The following is a 17,891-nucleotide window of genomic DNA, read 5'->3' on the forward strand; positions in this document are numbered from 1 at the left end:
GTGTGTGTATGGATGTATATATAAATATATTAGCTGTTGCTGCTGTTCTTCTGGTTATTTTATTTTTCATTTTGCAGTGCAACAATCTTCTCATGTCTGTGTCCTTCCTCTAGACTGTGAGGTCTCTGAAGGAAGGGACCAGATGTATTCATCTTTCTTTCTGTGTCCACTACTTAGGAGATGCTCTAACAAAGTTAGATGAATGAATGATGGACTGAAATAGCAAATGAACATCAAAGCAAGAATAACTTGGAACAGAAACTTTGACTTTAAGTTGAGGAAAATGAGAATAAATAAGACTACTGATGAAATCATCTAGAGAGTAACTAGCAAAGGACTAGCCATCTCCTTAGCTCTCTTACCTCTATCCTATTCCTAAATAAGGAATCTGTGTGGTCTTAATCCACATCACTGACTTCACAGATAATACCCAAGCTCTGACAACCAGCTCACAGGATTTGCTGGGTTCTAACACCTTCCCAAAAAACTAAACGACAACAACAAAAACAAATGCCATACTTATGGTTTATTCTAAAGCTAAAGAGAATTTTGATAAATAATAATAACAGATTAATACACAATTTAGTTTTGAACATTTTGGAATTTACATTAAAAACAAATCCCATTCCTTTAATAGGCATTTATGAGATTTTAACTTAAGGTTCCCTAAATTATTATGCAAGATTAGTTTTTACTCAAGCAGCAAATAACATTTGCAAGCAACAATATGATGTCTGTTCTTCCTCTGGAAAATGATTTTGAGTGGCTGAAAAAAATATAATTTGTAACACTTTTCCCTGTCACCTCATTTTCCAGTGGACCATTCCCTTTACTTCTTCACCTTACCGAAAATGAAATTAAAAATCTATGTCCCTCACCTCCAACAGTTCATCTCCAATACGCATTCGTCCATCCGTGGCAGCAGGTCCTTCTGGGTTAATTCCCACCACAAATATGCTCATGCGTGATCTGTCTTTATTACCAGCAAGGCTGAGTCCAAGTCCATTCTTATCCTTTTCAAGCTCAATAATGTGCAATTCTCCAGGAAGGTCTGCATATCTTTGCCTGATTTTTTCTATTGAGAAAAAGGGAGGGGGGCGATAAAAAATGTAAATAGAATACTTAAATGTATATTACAAAGGAGTTAGCATGTCCTCATCTTCTTACCATGATGGTCTTTTCTTGAGAATGAAGCGGTTGAAGTCATTCATAACCTTCTGTATAAATTACAGCTAATTATTCCATCTCCATTTAAAAACTTTAGTTCACCAATAAAACCTTCTCTGATTGTTCAGGTTCACATTGGCCTAGACTTTCTGTCCATTATTTTCTTACCTAAGATAGTCAACAGGAATATGGTAGAAACCTTGGCTTCCCTATTCCCCTCCAAAAACAGAGGAGGTGGGTGAGAAACAAAGTATATACACTAAACATCAGCTATGTGAAGAGAGGGTTTGGTCCTGGAGATATCATGCTAAACAAAATAGACATGGTTCCTCTTCTGGTGGACTTGCAGTCCAGTAAGAAAAAAATCAACAATTAATTCTAAATAATTATGTTTTTTTAAACTATGCAAATGGTATAAAATATTTTATTTTATATTTTTTTAAGATTTTATTTATTTATTCATGAGAGACAGAGAGAGAGAGAGAAGCAGAGACACAGGCAAAGGGAGAAGCAGGCTCCATGCAGGGAGTCCAATGTGGGACTCGATCCCGGAACCCCAGGATCATGCCCTGAGCCAAAGGCAGATGCTCAACCACTGAGCCACCCAGGCATCCCTAAAATAATATTTTATATTAAGTGGGTAAAACAAGGAGAATTAAGGATGTTGGTTTAGCTGTTCAATCTGAATTCAATACACAAATCAACCATTTACTCAATGTCCAATAGTTAATACATTATTTTGTTCAATGGAATTCTATTTCTTCCTGTGTAAAATGGGCATGGTAATAACCACTTCATGAATCTTAGGAAAATGAATTAAAATACACATTAAAGGACTTACAACTAGCTCATAGTTTATAGGTATTCTATAAATCTTTTATTCAATTTTTTCTCTCTCCTTGCTACCCCCTACTCTTTGGTCTAAACACCCCATTTTAGGATTTGGCTGGTTATGCTTCACTTGTGTTGATTATGTGTAACAAAATCACGTTGGAAGATCAGTGTAGGGAATGATACTGCTTTAAACATGTCTTACACCCCACAAAACACCAGCTCAGGCCAGGTATTTTGCTGGGGCTCAAAGGCTGACATCTTCAACTGTGGTATGATGCAATCATCTCATCAGCTTAATAACCTGTTGGCAGATCGCATCTATCCTGGAACTCTATGCTCAGTCTAATACTTGACTTAGGCCCACTGTCCTTACAGGAAAACTTGCAAATTCAAAGCTGAACTCAAATAATTAGTGTTAAAGGGGATGCGGAGGAAAACAGCCTAGCCATTGTATCACTTTACCACACCTAACAAACACTGCCTTGAGAGCAGATAAATTTAAACTCATAAAAATACTTTAAAAGAATTAACCATATAAATAAATGGGTGCATATTTTAGAATGAGAATACATGTTTGCTTTATAATTATTATGAAAAGAATCTTAACTTTCATGGATAAAGCTTATTATTAATAATAAACAACACATTTAGCAAAATATAGTAAAATACAGGTCTTGCGACATAACTGCCCTCTATATAGGAAAAAATACAGTCATATTAACATTGAAGTAAATAAGCTTAAAGTATTTTTGTTGGTCAACTATCAAGAACAAGATACTATGTGGGTATTTTAATGAATGGAGACCTGTAAGACACACATTACCCTCAAGATACTGACATCGCAATATAAGGGAAGCAAACAAATGCAATAAATACCAAACAACTACAATTATTTAAATAGAAGTTTTGATCACCACAAGTGCTGGTCATGGAATATTAATTTATTAGGGAATAAGGTCAATGAATAAATACTAAACAAATTATATGAGCAGTAACTGTTTTTAGAGTTTTAAGAACTGATATTTCTAGGGGCCTGAGTGGCTCAGTGGTTGAGCATCTGCCTTTGGCTCAGACTGAGATCCCGGGGTCTTGAGATCGAGTCCCACATCAGGCTCCTTGTAGGGAGCCTGCTTCTCCCTCGGCCTATTCTCTGTCTCTCATAAATAAATAAATAAAATCTTAAAAAAAAAAAAGAACTGATATTTCTAGAAGAGATTTCATGGGAGAAGCAGAATTTGAGAAAGGTTTTAAACAAGGTACAGAATCTAGTTATGAGAAGAATCCTGTAGATCCTGTAGATGGAGGAATAGCAAGTGGAGAAACATATACAGGTAGAGCAAGGAGAAGAATGTGAGAGCCCACTTGGCTGTAAATTGAAAATTCTTTGGGTTAGCGGGTGGGTGATAAGGAATCACAGTACAAGGTTTACAGAAATTCCAACTGGGGATCCTGTGGAAGTCCTTTGGGGTCCCCCAGGGATGGACCTTGAGAGGATACTCAATGTTAAAACCTCTTCTCCCAGATTCAAACAGACCATTTCATGCTCTCATTGCTTTGTTTGTTGGAGCTACAGGGTAAGACAGTTAAGAGATGCCACTATGCTAAAAAAAAAAAAAAAAATAGAACAAGAATTTTAACACATCCTCCTCAGAAAATAACAGAAAGAGATTGTTTAAAAAAGATACTGAAGACTTTAACAACACTATAAGCTCAAAGCAACAGACATAAGAGAACTCTGCATCCGACAGAAAATACAGCGAGGGAGGCATACGCACAACAATTACTGAAGCAGACTGTGTGTTGGGCCATAAAAGAAACTTTGATAACACTTACAGAACGGATATCATACAGGCTGTCTCTTTGGACACAGTGCAACAAAACTATAAATTAACAACAAATATAACTTTAAAGCTCTGTGGTGTTTAGAAATACATTAATGTTGTGAGAAGCCCAAGATTTAAAAGGGAAACAAAAAAGGAAATTAAAAAATACAGCACTAACAATCAAATACAAATGATACTTCTAGATGTCAAACTTGAGGGGTTCAGTTAAGCAGAACCTAGAAAGTTATTTATAATTTTGAATCACTTTTTCAGAAAACAAGAAAAGTGAAACAATAATAATAAGCGTTAGACCTAAGAGGTTAGCGAAAGAGCTACTTAGCAAATGCAGAGAAAATGGTAAAGCAAGGTCATAGGCTAATAAAAATAGAATCATTACCACCAATTAGAGCCAAAAATCCACAGAACAAAAGCATTAAAATAAGGATCAATGAAATTAAAACCGAGTTCTTTGAAAACAATAACAAGACAGACACTGCAATAACTGATCAGGGAAAAAAAACGGATGATAGAAATAAATTCTTGAACTAGAAAGGGGAAATAACTACAGAGAGATTTATAAAATAAGATTATTATGAATAATGTATTGCTATGAAACGCTGGCACACTTTAAAATCTAGAAGACAGATACATTTCTTAAAATTTAAAATGCCAAATTTCTCAAAATTTAAAATACCATTCTCAAAAATAAATGTAAAACTGCAATACACTAGTAATTATTAAAGAAATTGAAATGGTAGCCAAGGATATTTACTTTAAAAAACAAGCCGCCCCCACCCCCCCAGTTCTAGACTGTTTATATTTGAATTCTATCAGATGTCAAGTTTTTTGTTTGTTTGTTTTTTAAGATTTTATTTATTTATTCATGAGAGACACAGAGAGAGGGGGGGGGGGCAGAGACACAGGCAGAGGGAGAAACAGGCTCCATGGAGGGAGCCCAACAAGGAACTCGATCCCGGGTCCCCAGGATCACGCCCTGGGCCGAAGGTGGCGCTAAACCACTGAGCCACCCGGGCTGCCCAGATGTCAAGTTTTAATGAATTTAATCAATGTAACTTGTTCCAGAACATGGGCGGGTGAGAGGAGGGAGTTATCCTCTTCATATTTTGAGGCTGGTATAATCCTGATTTTCCTTCCAAAAATAGAGACAAATCAAGAAAAGAAAATTATAGCCTGACCTAACTTAGGGTCATAGATAAAAAATATTTTTTAAATAATTTAATTGAGAGTATATTGAAAATATTTAATTTGACCTCTATGATATGGCCAGTATTTGACTATTTCCTGACTTAAAAAATAGCAATTTTAGGGATGCTAAAATGCTCAGTGGCTGAGCATCCACCTTGATGATCTTAGCATCTGGGATGGAGCCCTGCATCAGGCTCCCTGTGGGGAGCCTGTTTCTCCCTCTATGCCTCTGCCTCTCTCTGTGTCTCCCATGAATAAATAAATAAATCTTTAAAAAAAAAGAAGTAGCAATTTTATATGATTCAATCTAAGAATACATTATGAGTAAGGATGTATTCCAGGAATGTAAGGATAGCTAAATATCAGTAATTTTTTCAAGGAAATTTTCACATTGATAAAGCAGAAAAGTTGAAAAATTATGTTAATAGAGAAAAGCATTTGAGAAGATACAATATCTACTTAAAATTTTTTTTAAAAATCCAAACTGTTGGCAAACTAGAACAGAAAGTAATTTCTGGACTTAAAGTGACAAATAGAAAATATAAAAGGAAAAAAATTTGCATATTTAAAACCAACAGGGCAATTAAAATAAAGAGAAGCAGAAAAAGATTAGCAACCTCAATAAAAATCTGGCCAAAAGATACAGAACTCAAAAGGCTCACAGACATGTGAAGAGATGCTCAACTTCATTAGTAATTATGGAAATGCAAATTATAGTGAGATATCAGTTTTCACTAGTAGACTGGCAAATATCTGAAAGCTGTATCATTAAGCCTTATGGAGATACGAGGAAAATGCTATAGGAATCTACATGCATTGCAGCTGGGAGTGAATGGCACAGTCTTCTGGAGAGCAGTCTGACACTACTTAATCAAATTAAGCACACACATATTCGACAAACCAGCATTCCACTCTTGGGAATATCTTAACAAATTCTTACACAGGTCTTAAAGGAATGTTATTTACGATAGCAGAGGAGTTGGAGGTAACATGGGTATCTGTCACTGGGAAAGAAGATAGATGAACTGTTGGATGGACATCGCAGTGTACTATCAGCAGGTAGAAGCAATTAACTGGAAGTAGTGACAGAGATTTCAAATAGCGCTGAATGCAAAGGGAGGGAAACAATGGGCCAATACCATTTATGCAAACTAAGATTACCCCATAAAAAAACATAACACATGTTTTGGAAGTGCATATACAGAGTTGCAAATGTTTAACACATTAGAATGGCTAATTATGGGGATGGTGGCGGAAAAAAATAGGAATACAAGGGAGTGAAGAAAACCAGTAAGGGGCCCCCAGCAGACCAGTGACTATAATATGATATGAAGGATTATACTTAATGCAATTCCCTGTCCCTGGTGACTGAAAAAAACAAAGATGCTAAGAAAAGCTTCAGTGTTGTATTAATATGAAAAGGCAAGTCAAAACTAGTCTGACTTGTTCAATTTTCAGAAGAAAAAAATTTAACCCTCATGGTCGTTAACTATATATTCAAGTGCTTTTTTTAAATTTATTTTTATTTTTTATTTTTTTTTATTCAAGTGCTTAGACATGTCAATAATTAATGACAAGAGTGATTCTTCTTTGATAAAATACGGCGCCATCACAGTTTGAAGGACTCAAATTAACTGCTACAAATGGTGAATCTCTATCAACATATACTTGGGGCAGAATAGAAAGAGCAGAGGCTAAAGAGTCAGAATTCAGGCAATCCTAGTGGAGGCACATAACATCCTTGGTTCCTGGACCACCTACTGTACCTCCATGAACAGATTTCTTATTTGTAAAATGGGGTTATTACCTTGAAAATGGATGTCAGCTAAAAATGCTGGCGGATGCAGGATCCAAACAACAAACCATGACTTTGTTTCCATGATTTAGTTATGTTGAGGTTTTAAGTTAGTCTAAGTTCGTGGCAAAGCTATTCTTTTCTTCTTTAAATTTGTCTATCTTGAGGAAAATTGAGACTTGTGAAAGGAAGCAATGGATCCTCCCCACCAAACAATGACTTGAAAGAAGCAGTCACACAGTCCTCCATGGGAATCACTAGGGGAAGGGGCTAGCTAGCATCACTGTCCCTCAGATTCTCTTCCCTGAGTTACTCCTTCTGAGGAGCCCCTGGGACAACTTCTGCAGGTGCAGAGGAATTACACCACCAGGTCAAGTGTTTGTCCCATGCTACATACTCCATTGAGATGGCTTTAAAATTATGTATCAGTTAAGCATCTGCCTTTGGATCAAGTCCTGATCCCAGAGTCCTGGGATCGAGCCAGGCATCGGGCTCCTTGCTCAGCACAGAGTCTGTTTTTGCCTCTCCCCCTGCTTGTGGTCTCTCCACCCTCTCTCTCTCATATAAATAAACAAAATCTTTAATAAAAACTGTGTGGTAATAAAGTGTGAAATTTAAACCTTTTTTTTTTAAACCAGCAAAAATGGGTTTATTTTTTATTTTTATTTTTATTTTCAAAAATGGGTTTATTAGGGAATAACAGAGAATTGCAATCAGGTACAAGCAAGCTATGGCAAAAGCCACAGGCATGGCATGTTTCAGAATCAGAGACTTTTAATTCGGGGAAAACAAACTAAGAAATTGTATAAAGCTACATTCTCTTATAGAGAATCACACCATCACCCCCAGACTCCATTTTATAAAGAAGATGGAAGAAATGAAAATCTTGTATAAGGTTATGAAGCTTATTTATAGCTAAAAACTAAAGTCTTCTAACATAGTTAAATTCTTTCTCTATCAAATCATGTTCAGTTTATCCAATAACATTTTGTAAAAAGATTTTATTTATAGAGAGAGACTGAGCATGAGAGAGAGGATGAGCAGGAGGGGAGAGGGAAAAGGAGAGGGAGAAGCACACTCCCCACTGAGCAGGGCTCCATCCCAGGACCCCGGGATCATGACAGATGCTCAACCGAGTCACCCAGGCATTCCTCTCCAGCAACGTTTTTAAAAAATAAGAATTACTTCAGCTTTCTCCCTAAGTTAAAGAAGCTATCTTTAGGATCTTCATAACACCTCCTTATAAGAAAGAAACATCTGATAGTTTGTCATGTCCCTATATCTTTGTAAACATCTCCATTTGCACGTTAGTGGACGGACAGGTGAGGTGATTTGGTCAGTATTTGGGCCAAGTTGGGTGAGTTCAAGCTGTGATTTCTTCATCACACCACAACTATCTCTTAGACTGGTAGAATTTTAAATAAGAAGAAGATTCTCCTAAAAGAGCTCTAACTATGGTTCCCAGGCCTAGACTCCTCAGAATTACTAGGCTGGCCACCTAAAAATCACCCTTAGAGCCTATAAAACAGAATCATGATTGGGCTCTCACAGCTGAGATTCTGAGCCAATGACACATTTAGTCAAGTTTAGTAATGGGGTAAAGTTCTCTTTGTAACAAAGTCCTTAGATGATTCTCACAGGCAGCTAGATCTGTAAATAACAGATTAATCTCCCACGCAATACAAAATTTTTTTCTATAGTGATGACAGTCAACTGTAAAGTTCACAGATACCAAAACTTAAGTCAGCCTTTAAATACATCCTTCACAAGACTGATTGAATATTGAATATGGAGCCAGAATATCTGGCTCTATGATCCATGTTTCAGGATTAAATAAGAAATGTTTCAATTATGTAATAGGTTACTTTAGATCTCGGTCTCAGCCTTTCTGCGTCTAGCTCCCATCCTCCTGGGTTGCCTCCCTCCCTCTATCTCAGATGTTTCCTGAAATTTCCATGACTATTTATTCCTACTTTGTAGCTGAAATAAAAGGTGAGCTAGATTTTCAAAACGGAAGACGGAAAACAAAGTCTTTGCGGGGAAAGTGGAACAGCACCCTCATCTTTGAAAAATCAAGACACTGCATGCCAGCTTGTTAATTCAGATTCTGAGAAATTGTAGTCAAGCTTCTCTGGCTGAGTCAGCACCAACTGTTCTGCACTGTCAGGCATGTGGCTCTGCCACAGGGGAACCCCACACCGCCTGGTATTTGCTCTGGGGGCAACTGGGAGTCATTTCCAGGGTATCCAGTGGCTAAGGAAGGGGAACTTCCCCAGCTGAGAAAGGGGATAAGTGGGAAGAAAATGTATAAAGAGAATGGTTTTCTTAAATCTTTCAGTTTCACAGAAAATACAATTAAAGAGGAGGGGGAAAGAGTATTATTTTATTTGAAGCCAATGGGGCTCTCCTCTGAAATTAAGAAAATAGAACTCTTACTTTGTTTCTTATACGCAAGCAAATACCCCTATAAATTATGTAAGTACCAGCTTTCAGCAACAAAATATTAGAAGTGTTCGATGATCCAGAATCTTACTATCCCCATTACTGGTATTTTCTAGAAATATTCGTAATAAATAGCTAACCTTTATACTGATTTTCATTGACTTTCACAGTGTATTAGTCAAATGGTAGTGTAGTTCATGTCTCAAATAACCTAGATGCCCTACATTTCTAAATACAAATCAGATTAGGATATAAGAAAACTACTTCTTTGGCACCAGGCTTTACTTAAGTTTCCCTGAATGAACATCAGCCTAGAATAACTAGAGAGAATAGTCTTTTCTACTCAGCTGAACAGTCATGCTTGTTTTATACATGGATTTTCCAGCCCCATGACAGTGTTATCTGAAAAAAGGAATCTTAAGCTGCTCATCATTCTGTATCAAAGCAACAATGCCTTTTCCTTGTCCAAGAAAGCCAGTAAGATTTCTCCAGTGTGATCTCAGGGTGTTTTCCTATCATCACAAGATACCAGGTGTTGCTAAGTAACAGGGCCTTTTTCCTAAGAAAGAAACTTAATTCAAGTCCCTGACCAGTATTTTAATACATTTAACACACCAGATACAGTTTCAGAAGCATTAGTTATCTGGTCTGTTTTTAAATTACAAAGGATAAAACAGAGAAAATATTTAAATACATTTTCTTTACATCAAATATAAGCAACCACTTGTAAATAATCAGGTTCTACTAAGCACCTTTTAATCTAATTTTATTTTTTTTTTAAAGATTTATTTTTTTATTCATGAGAGACACACACACACACACACACACACACAGAGGCACAGACATAGGCAGAGGAAGAAGCAGGCTCCCCACAGGGAGCACAATGCAGAATTCGATCCCAGATCCCAGGATCATGCTCTGAGCCAAAGGCAGATGCTCAACCACTGGGCCACCCAGGCATCCCATTAATTTAATTTTTTTATGCAGTTACCAACTTTTAATTCTCTGAGTTGGATAGTACCTGCAGATTTGAGAAGTAAAAACATATGAAAGAAAATCATAACTAATCATAAAAAACAGCATATAAACTTCAGTAGTAAGAAGCAAATCTCAAGGGAAAGTCCAGACCAAGTAGGGCAAATACTGAAAATAAGTCAGTGTAAAGAAATTATATCTTACATAACAATAAATAAACTTCCCTCTTACATGTTGTAGATGATTTAGCCAGTATATAAATGTGATATTGTATGGATCTATAAATAGAAATTAATAATTGAAACATTCAAACATGAGAACTACAATTAAGTATAATAATAGGTATTATTCGAAGTACTTCATTATTAACTCAGTCTTTATGAAAACACTATGAGATAGGTATTATCTCTAACTTTACAGATGAGGAAACTAAGGCACAGATCAAATAGGTAACACACAGTTACACAACTAGGTAATGGTAAAGCCAGGATTTGAAACCAGAAACTCGAGCTTTGGAGTCCATGATCATAGGTGAATGCCAAGACCAGAATTAAGCAAAGAGTATGACTCACAGAACTCAGAAGGAAAAACAGAGAAGTCAAATCATTTCATTCCTTTCCTTTCATTCACAAAAAATTCAATCCACATTAAACAGAAGATGGAAAGAAAAATCAGCTATAAATCTAAAGTAATAAAATTTGGGCAATTAGAACAAGAATCAGGTGTGCCTGGGTGGCTCACACAGTGAAGCGTCTGCCTTTAGCTCAGGTCATGATCTCAGAGTCCTGGGATGGAGTCTTGAGTCAGGCTCCCTGTTCAGCAGGGAGTCTGCTTGTCCTTTTCCCTTTACCCTTCTCCCCAGTCTCTCAAATAAATCAATAAAATCTTTAAAAAATAATTAGAACAAGAATTATTAAGGCTATTTTCTGAAGAGATCATACAGTAAGAAAAAAAAGCTTCAATAGTGAAAATCTAAAATTGCCCCATTAGATGAATCAAAATTCAATCAAATCCATATGCAATGAACAAATTTTAAACACAAGACACTATATTAATATTAATTGAATGTTCACTGTTAGAAGCTTCGCTGATCCCTTTATATATTTTGCATGATATTGTAAAATATAATCTTCAACATGTCTACTTACAGTAGAAAGGATAGAAAAACTATGGCATATTCAAACAATGGAACTTTATTCAGCAATGAAAACTAACAACTACTACTACCTGCAACCTGTTTGGACATTAGAAGCAACCTGTTGAGTGAAAGAAACCAACACGGCAAAGTGTATATACTCCAGTTCCATTTTTATTGAGTTCAAAAACACAGAAGCTAATCTATGGTCTTAGAAGTCAAGCTAATGTTAACATTTGGGGGAAAGGGAAGAAATAGTGAATCAGAGGGGCACAAATTAACTTCTCAGTGGTAGTAATGTTCTATTTTGTGGCCTGCATGGTGGGTGAAAATTCAAACGGTGTTACAGTTTTGTTTGTATATATTTCAATAAATTTATTTTTTAGAAAGAGACTTGACAAAGTAATGTGAGGACTCGGTCTGAATCCTGATTTGAACAAACTAGAAGAATCTATTTCAAGACAGTAAACGTTTTGATTGTGGGTTGTGTGTTGGATGAAACCGAAAAATTATTGTTAGGTACATTAATAGTATTATGATTGCATTTCTAAAGATGCTTATGTATGGATGAAATTACATGGTGTCTGGGAATGGCTTTAAACTATTTCAGTAGATGAAAAATGAGGGAGAGGTGAAACTGATATAGCAAAACCTTGTTTATTATTGAATCTGGGAGAATAATACATGGGAATTCATGGACCGTTCTCTTCAGGTTTGCAAATCTCCAAAAATTTTCACAACTAAAAGAAAAATAAACAAACCCTCTTAAAAATCCTAAAAGGTATAATCATCCCACTGTACAGATGATGAAATGGAGTCTCACTTGAAATTACCGAACTCGTCCAAACTTGCATTTAGTAATTGGTGGACCTGGGGTTCAGATTCGGGTCTGCCTCACTCCAAATCCCACCTGCTCACCAACCACACGAGAGGATAAAGACGTTTGCTGTGTTCACATCTGGGAGAGTGGCAGAAGAGAGGTCTAAAGCCTGCCTTAGTCCTTTTGGAATTTACGATTTGGTGGGAGGCAATCCCCAGAGCCCAGCCTGTGGGAGCAGTCTGCACAGGATGATGTGCAGAGGAGAGCTGAGGACACAGAAAGACCAAGAGGAAGATAATACACACAGGATGATGGGGGGCGGGGGATAGAGGGAAAGCTAGCATGGGGTGGCAGGAAACAGCTGACACAGAAAACCAATAAGGCTGCGAACCGTTCGGATGTTGGAGGTACAAGGGCTAGGGGAAGGGAAAGGAGAACAGGGAAACTGAGGTCTGAGCCTCAGAAACAAGGAGTGAAGCATGAAGGGATGACAATTCAGTTTGAATGGGCTGGTTTGTGGTATCAAGTACGGGGAGTTGCTGAATTCAGCCTGGAGCTCCAGAATGAAGGGGAGGCAAGCCCAGAACTCCTGCCAGTCAAGCAAAGGTGGGTGAAACTCTGAGCAGTTTCTGAGAATGAATTTGCACCCAGCTGTGTGAGTGCTCAGGGGAAGAGGGAACCTGACCGTTTAGGAGGTCATTACTATCCACCCAAGAGGTAATACATACATCTGGGTTTAGGTGTCAACTGAAATAGAAAAAGGAACACAGATAGTCAAAGAAATGAGTAAAAGCTGACTTCACGTATTCATTTATATATATATATATATATATATATATATATATATATATATATATATATATAATATATATTTATATATATAAATACCGAATGCTTGCTCTGGGCTACTGGCTAAGGATATAAGTCAGGGGGAATTAAAAGATAAAAGAATAAGGATTGGATTAGATACTTGCAAAAACATAAAAGATCCAAATATAATTGGGATCTTTCAGTCACATAACAGCAAAGATTCACCTTCTGTACTCAGTACCTAAATGCTTAAGAATCACGTTTGGTCTGGAGAGAGAAGGAAACCAGTCCAGAGCATTCACAAACAAGACACCAAGGATCATTGAGATTAATCACAAATGGATGGGAGAATTGGGAACAGAATCCCCAAGTCCCTCTTAATTCATTTCACTAAGTTTCAGATATTGGGGCTATTAGGCCCAGTCTAAACTGGAGTTGGAGGTGGGCTACTCCCTTTCACCTCTCATTTTCATACATCTCACCTCAATTCCTTCTTCATTTCAGCCATGAGAAAGCTGGTCACTCTGCCAAAGCCCTCTGGTAATGAGGGATGTGGGGTAAGGCAAACATTCAGGGGTGGGGAGGAACATACTACTGAAATATAGACAAAGCACAAGTTCCCTGACTGCCTTTAGGCTTAACATAAGAAAAGAAATTAGTTGGGATGCCTGGGTAGCTCAGTGATTGAGCGTCTGCCTTTGGCTCAGGTCATGAGTCCAGGGTCCTGGGATTGAGTTGCACAAGGGGCTCCCTGCAAGGAGCCTGCTTTTCCCTCTATCTGTGTCTCTGCCTCTCTCTGTGTGTCTCTCATGAATAAATAAAATTAAAAAAAAAAAAAAAAGAAACAAAATTAGTTTAGTAGAGAGCAAAGTTTATCTACCCTAATTAAGGAGGATGATCATATTTGCACCTTTGCTCAAACACAAAGGTTCACACAATCAGGCTTGATAGCTATGTCCACTGAGGCTTTCTGTAAAAGCACCATCACACCCAAACCAGTATTTCCCAAAATGTGGTCCCCAGAGCACCTGAGGTAGTTCTGTATAAAAATCACATGTCTGGGCTTCAGGCCTGATCTACAAAATCTAAATTTTGAGATGCAAACAAGGAATCACCACTTTTTTTTTTCCTTTTAAATAAAGATCTCTAATTCACATTAAAAATTACTAAAAACCTAAGACAGATCCCCGTCCAAGCTCCAAATGCCTTTGTGGACCTAAGAGATGGCTGAAAACAGGGTATAAAAAACGATTTGATTATCACTGGCTTTAGATTTTTAGTAAGTCTTGAGAGAAACCAGTAAAAACATTTTGGCTTTGAAAACAGTACTGAGAAAAGTCAAACGCAATTTTAAAAACACTCTTCACAATCATTCATCGGACATTTTAAATAGCAGGAGAACATAGAATATGGTTCTTTAATCACTATAAAAGCACTGAGTCCCAAGCTCATTATGGTTATAGTGTGGCAGAAATGTGTTGGAGCTGCACTGCTTTTTGCTCCCTGGTCATTACCCAGTCATGCAGTAATGCTCAACAAAAGCTCCATGTTGGCAACTGATCAGGAAATCAGCAGTGGCACTGACAACATTAAGGTGTTTAATTATATTTTCTGGAAGAGAAAAAAAGTGGCAGTTTGCAATCATTAACGAGAACTGTAGTAGAATGTAGAAAAAGGAATATAACACAGTTATTTTCCAAGTTTACCTAGTCCTGTTAGTGACTGAGTCTTTGGAAGCAAACTTCCCTCTGCATACCTGCTTAGGAAACCATCTGGCTTTGTTTGCCCAGGGCCCTGTACGTATGCATTAGTTCCAATAACCATCAGAGCAAGGTTTAGGGAAGAAGTAGAATTCTAGCTGAGGTTCGACAGTATTCTGGGTAGTAGTTATCTTTAGTGGTTTATTGGTTTCCCCACTATCACGAGAGAAGAAACTACCTCAGTTCTGGGTAGGCTAAGTTCTTGGCCCAGAGCAGGTGCAGCATAAATATATGAATAAATTATGGAAACAAAAATTTTACAAATTCTTCATTATCTGAATTGGTCAATCAACAGGTTAATCAAAATTTCTAATTAATACAGAGTTATGTTTTCCCTAAGAATTAAATTATAACAAAAGACTCCAAGATTAAACTGAGAAGAACATCTTTAATTAAGATGCTTCATCTTCATTAGAAACTATCTTTTCGGTATATTAAATCAGATTGAATTGGAAAAAAGGAAAAAAAGTACAGGAGGTTTAGAGTCAAAAAGATCCTCACCACGAGGCATATACAGAAGTCAGAAAGTACTACTGTTCAAATTCCATTGATGCCACATTGTATCTGTTTGACCCCTACCCCCAAGCTATTTAGCTTCCCAACCTCCATCTTTAAAATAACATTTCCTATCCTAGTTATTTGAGAAGACAGAACTAAAAAACACCTAAAATGTTTACTTTAATGCCTAGCACACAAAAGCTTTATTCCCTAACCAGCCAAAACTTTCCTTTTTTTATTGTTTGTAGTTGGGGAGCTCCTTAAAGTGCCACACAAACTAGCTTTAATTACATTGTGCTGCTTTTTAAAATGATTTTTATCTTAAAAATGAGGCAACAGGCTATGAGAATTTAAGTAATAGGCAAAAGGTTGTATGGTACATTTAATTTTTAAATAAAGACAAGGAAATATCCCATGAGACTTTTTAAATAGTTCTACAGGATAGGTCAACACGATTCCATCATTCGTTATGATTTAAACAAAATTAATTTTGTTCAAACAATTTCAAACAATAGCAGAACTTTAGCTTAACAATCCCATTTCACTTGTTTAACAATTCTATAGCATGGGAGAGTCCATGATATTTTAAACAGAGCTTAGGCAAAGAAACCAGTCACCCGAAAGATCTCCATTACCTCTGCAACAAGCAGAGGGCATATTCATGTGTGTCCAACTCCAAAGGGAAGCTACTTGGTACAGTGGAAAGAAGCAACAGAACAGAAGAACCTGGACTCTACTTTCTAGCCATGAACTCTGGGGCAAATCATGCACCTTAGTCCAGCCTCTGTCTGGTGTTCAGTTGAAATGAAAGTAATCTTGCCTGCTTTTAGCATCTCACAGGATTTTTAAAAATTTTATTTATTTATTCATGAGAGACAGAGGGGGGGGGGGAATGCAGAGACATAGGCAGAGGGAGAAGCAGGCTCCATGCAGGGAACCCAATGCGGGACTCGATCCCAGGACTCCAGGATCATGCCCTGGGTGGAAGGCAGGCGCTAAACCACTGAGCCACCCAGGGATTCACAGGATTTTTTAAATGATAAGGAGTACTTGCAAAATTATCTTAAAAACAGTCATGCTCTAAAACAATTTAAAGAAGCTGGCAATCTTCTTATACAAAGACTCTAGTTCTGAAATCTTTTCTTAAAGATTTATGGGATGCCTGGGTGGCTCAGTGGTTGAGCATCTATCTGCCTTTGGCTCAGGGTGTGATCCCAGTCTGGGGATCAAGTCCCACGTCGGGCTCCCTGCATGGAGCCTGCTTCTCCCTCTGCCTGTGTCTCTGCCTCTCTGTGTCTCTCATGAATAAATAAATAAATAAAAATTAAAAAAAATAAAAATAAAGATTTATTGAGAGTAAGGGCACTTCACTCTGATTAAATTTCTATTGCAAATGACAACTAAACCAGGGAAGTGAAAAATCCCAGAGGTATCTTAGAGTTTTGCAGTTTGGAGATTGCACACTTAGATAGTAATATCTTTTGAACAGTTTAAAATTTTCTTCACTAATAGTTAACTCCTTGGAGGAAAGGAGAGATGAATAGGTGGAGCACAGAGAATTTTTAGGGCAGGAAACTATTCTCTATACTATAATGGTGGATACATATCATTATACCTTTGTCAAAACCCACAGAATGTACAACACCAAGAGTAAACCTCTAAGGTAAATTATGGACTTTGAGTGATAATAATGTGTTTATCTAGGCTCATCAATTACAATAAATGTCCCACTCTGGTACAGGATGTTGATAGTGGGGGAAATTGTGAGGATGGGTGGAGTGAGGGAGAGGAGGGTTGGCAAGAGATATAAGGAAACTCTATGTACTTTCTGCTCAACTTTGCTATGAACCAAAACTATTCCAAAAATCAAGTCTAAAATAAATAAGTAAATAAAATATATATTATCAAAAACTATAAACTTCCCAGAAGAAAACACAGGGGAAAAGCTTTATGATGTCAGATTTGGCCATGATTTCTTGGCTATGATGCCAAAGGCAATAATAGCAAAAACAGACAAATTAGACTACTTCAAACTTACAAACTTTTGTTCATCAAAGGACACAATCAACAGAATGAAAGGGCAACCTACAGAATGGGAGAAAATATTTGCAAATCATGTCTGATAAGGGGTTAATATCTAGAATATGTAAAGAGATTCTACAACTCAACAACAAAAAAATTAACTCAATTTAAAAATAGACAAAGGACTTGAACATTTTTCCAAAGACATTCAATGAATGGCCACAAGTCTATGAAAAGATGCTCAACATCACAAATCATCAGAGAAATGAAAAACAAAACCACATTGAGATAGCACCTCCTTCCTATTTGGATGGCTACTATCAAAAATAAGAAGTGTCAGTAGAGATATGGAGAAGTTGGAATCCTCCCGCACTGTTGGTAGGATTGTAAAATGATGTAGCCACTCTGGAAAACAGTACAAAGGCTCCCCAAAAATTTTTTAAAAAGATTACCATATGATCCAGTAATCCCACTTCTGGGTATATATCCAGAACTGAAAGTAGGGTCTCGAAGAAATATATGAGCACCCGTGTTCATAGCAGCACCATTCATAGTAGTTTTTATCACAATAAACAGATGAATGAGTGAATGAATAAATGAACCT

At 37.0% G+C, this 17,891-nt stretch overlaps 1 protein-coding gene across 14 annotated transcripts in view; it reads right to left on the reverse strand.

Annotated features, from left to right (window-relative positions):
* The window catches only part of PATJ (PATJ crumbs cell polarity complex component), a 358,484-nt gene that overhangs the window by 144,190 nt on the left and 196,403 nt on the right, over nucleotides 1-17,891 (reverse strand). For all 14 annotated transcript variants that reach the window (XR_011995974.1, XM_072730762.1, XM_072730764.1 and 11 more), the window contains exon 28: nucleotides 879-1,075. Coding sequence is in view for 13 of the 14 variants with exons in the window: in XM_072730762.1 (XP_072586863.1) it covers nucleotides 879-1,075 (197 nt within the window). In the remaining variant the exon portion in view is untranslated. The remainder of the gene's footprint in view (nucleotides 1-878; nucleotides 1,076-17,891) is intronic.

This window comes from Vulpes vulpes, chromosome 12, assembly GCF_048418805.1.
Source record: "Vulpes vulpes isolate BD-2025 chromosome 12, VulVul3, whole genome shotgun sequence".
Lineage (NCBI taxonomy): Eukaryota > Metazoa > Chordata > Mammalia > Carnivora > Canidae > Vulpes > Vulpes vulpes.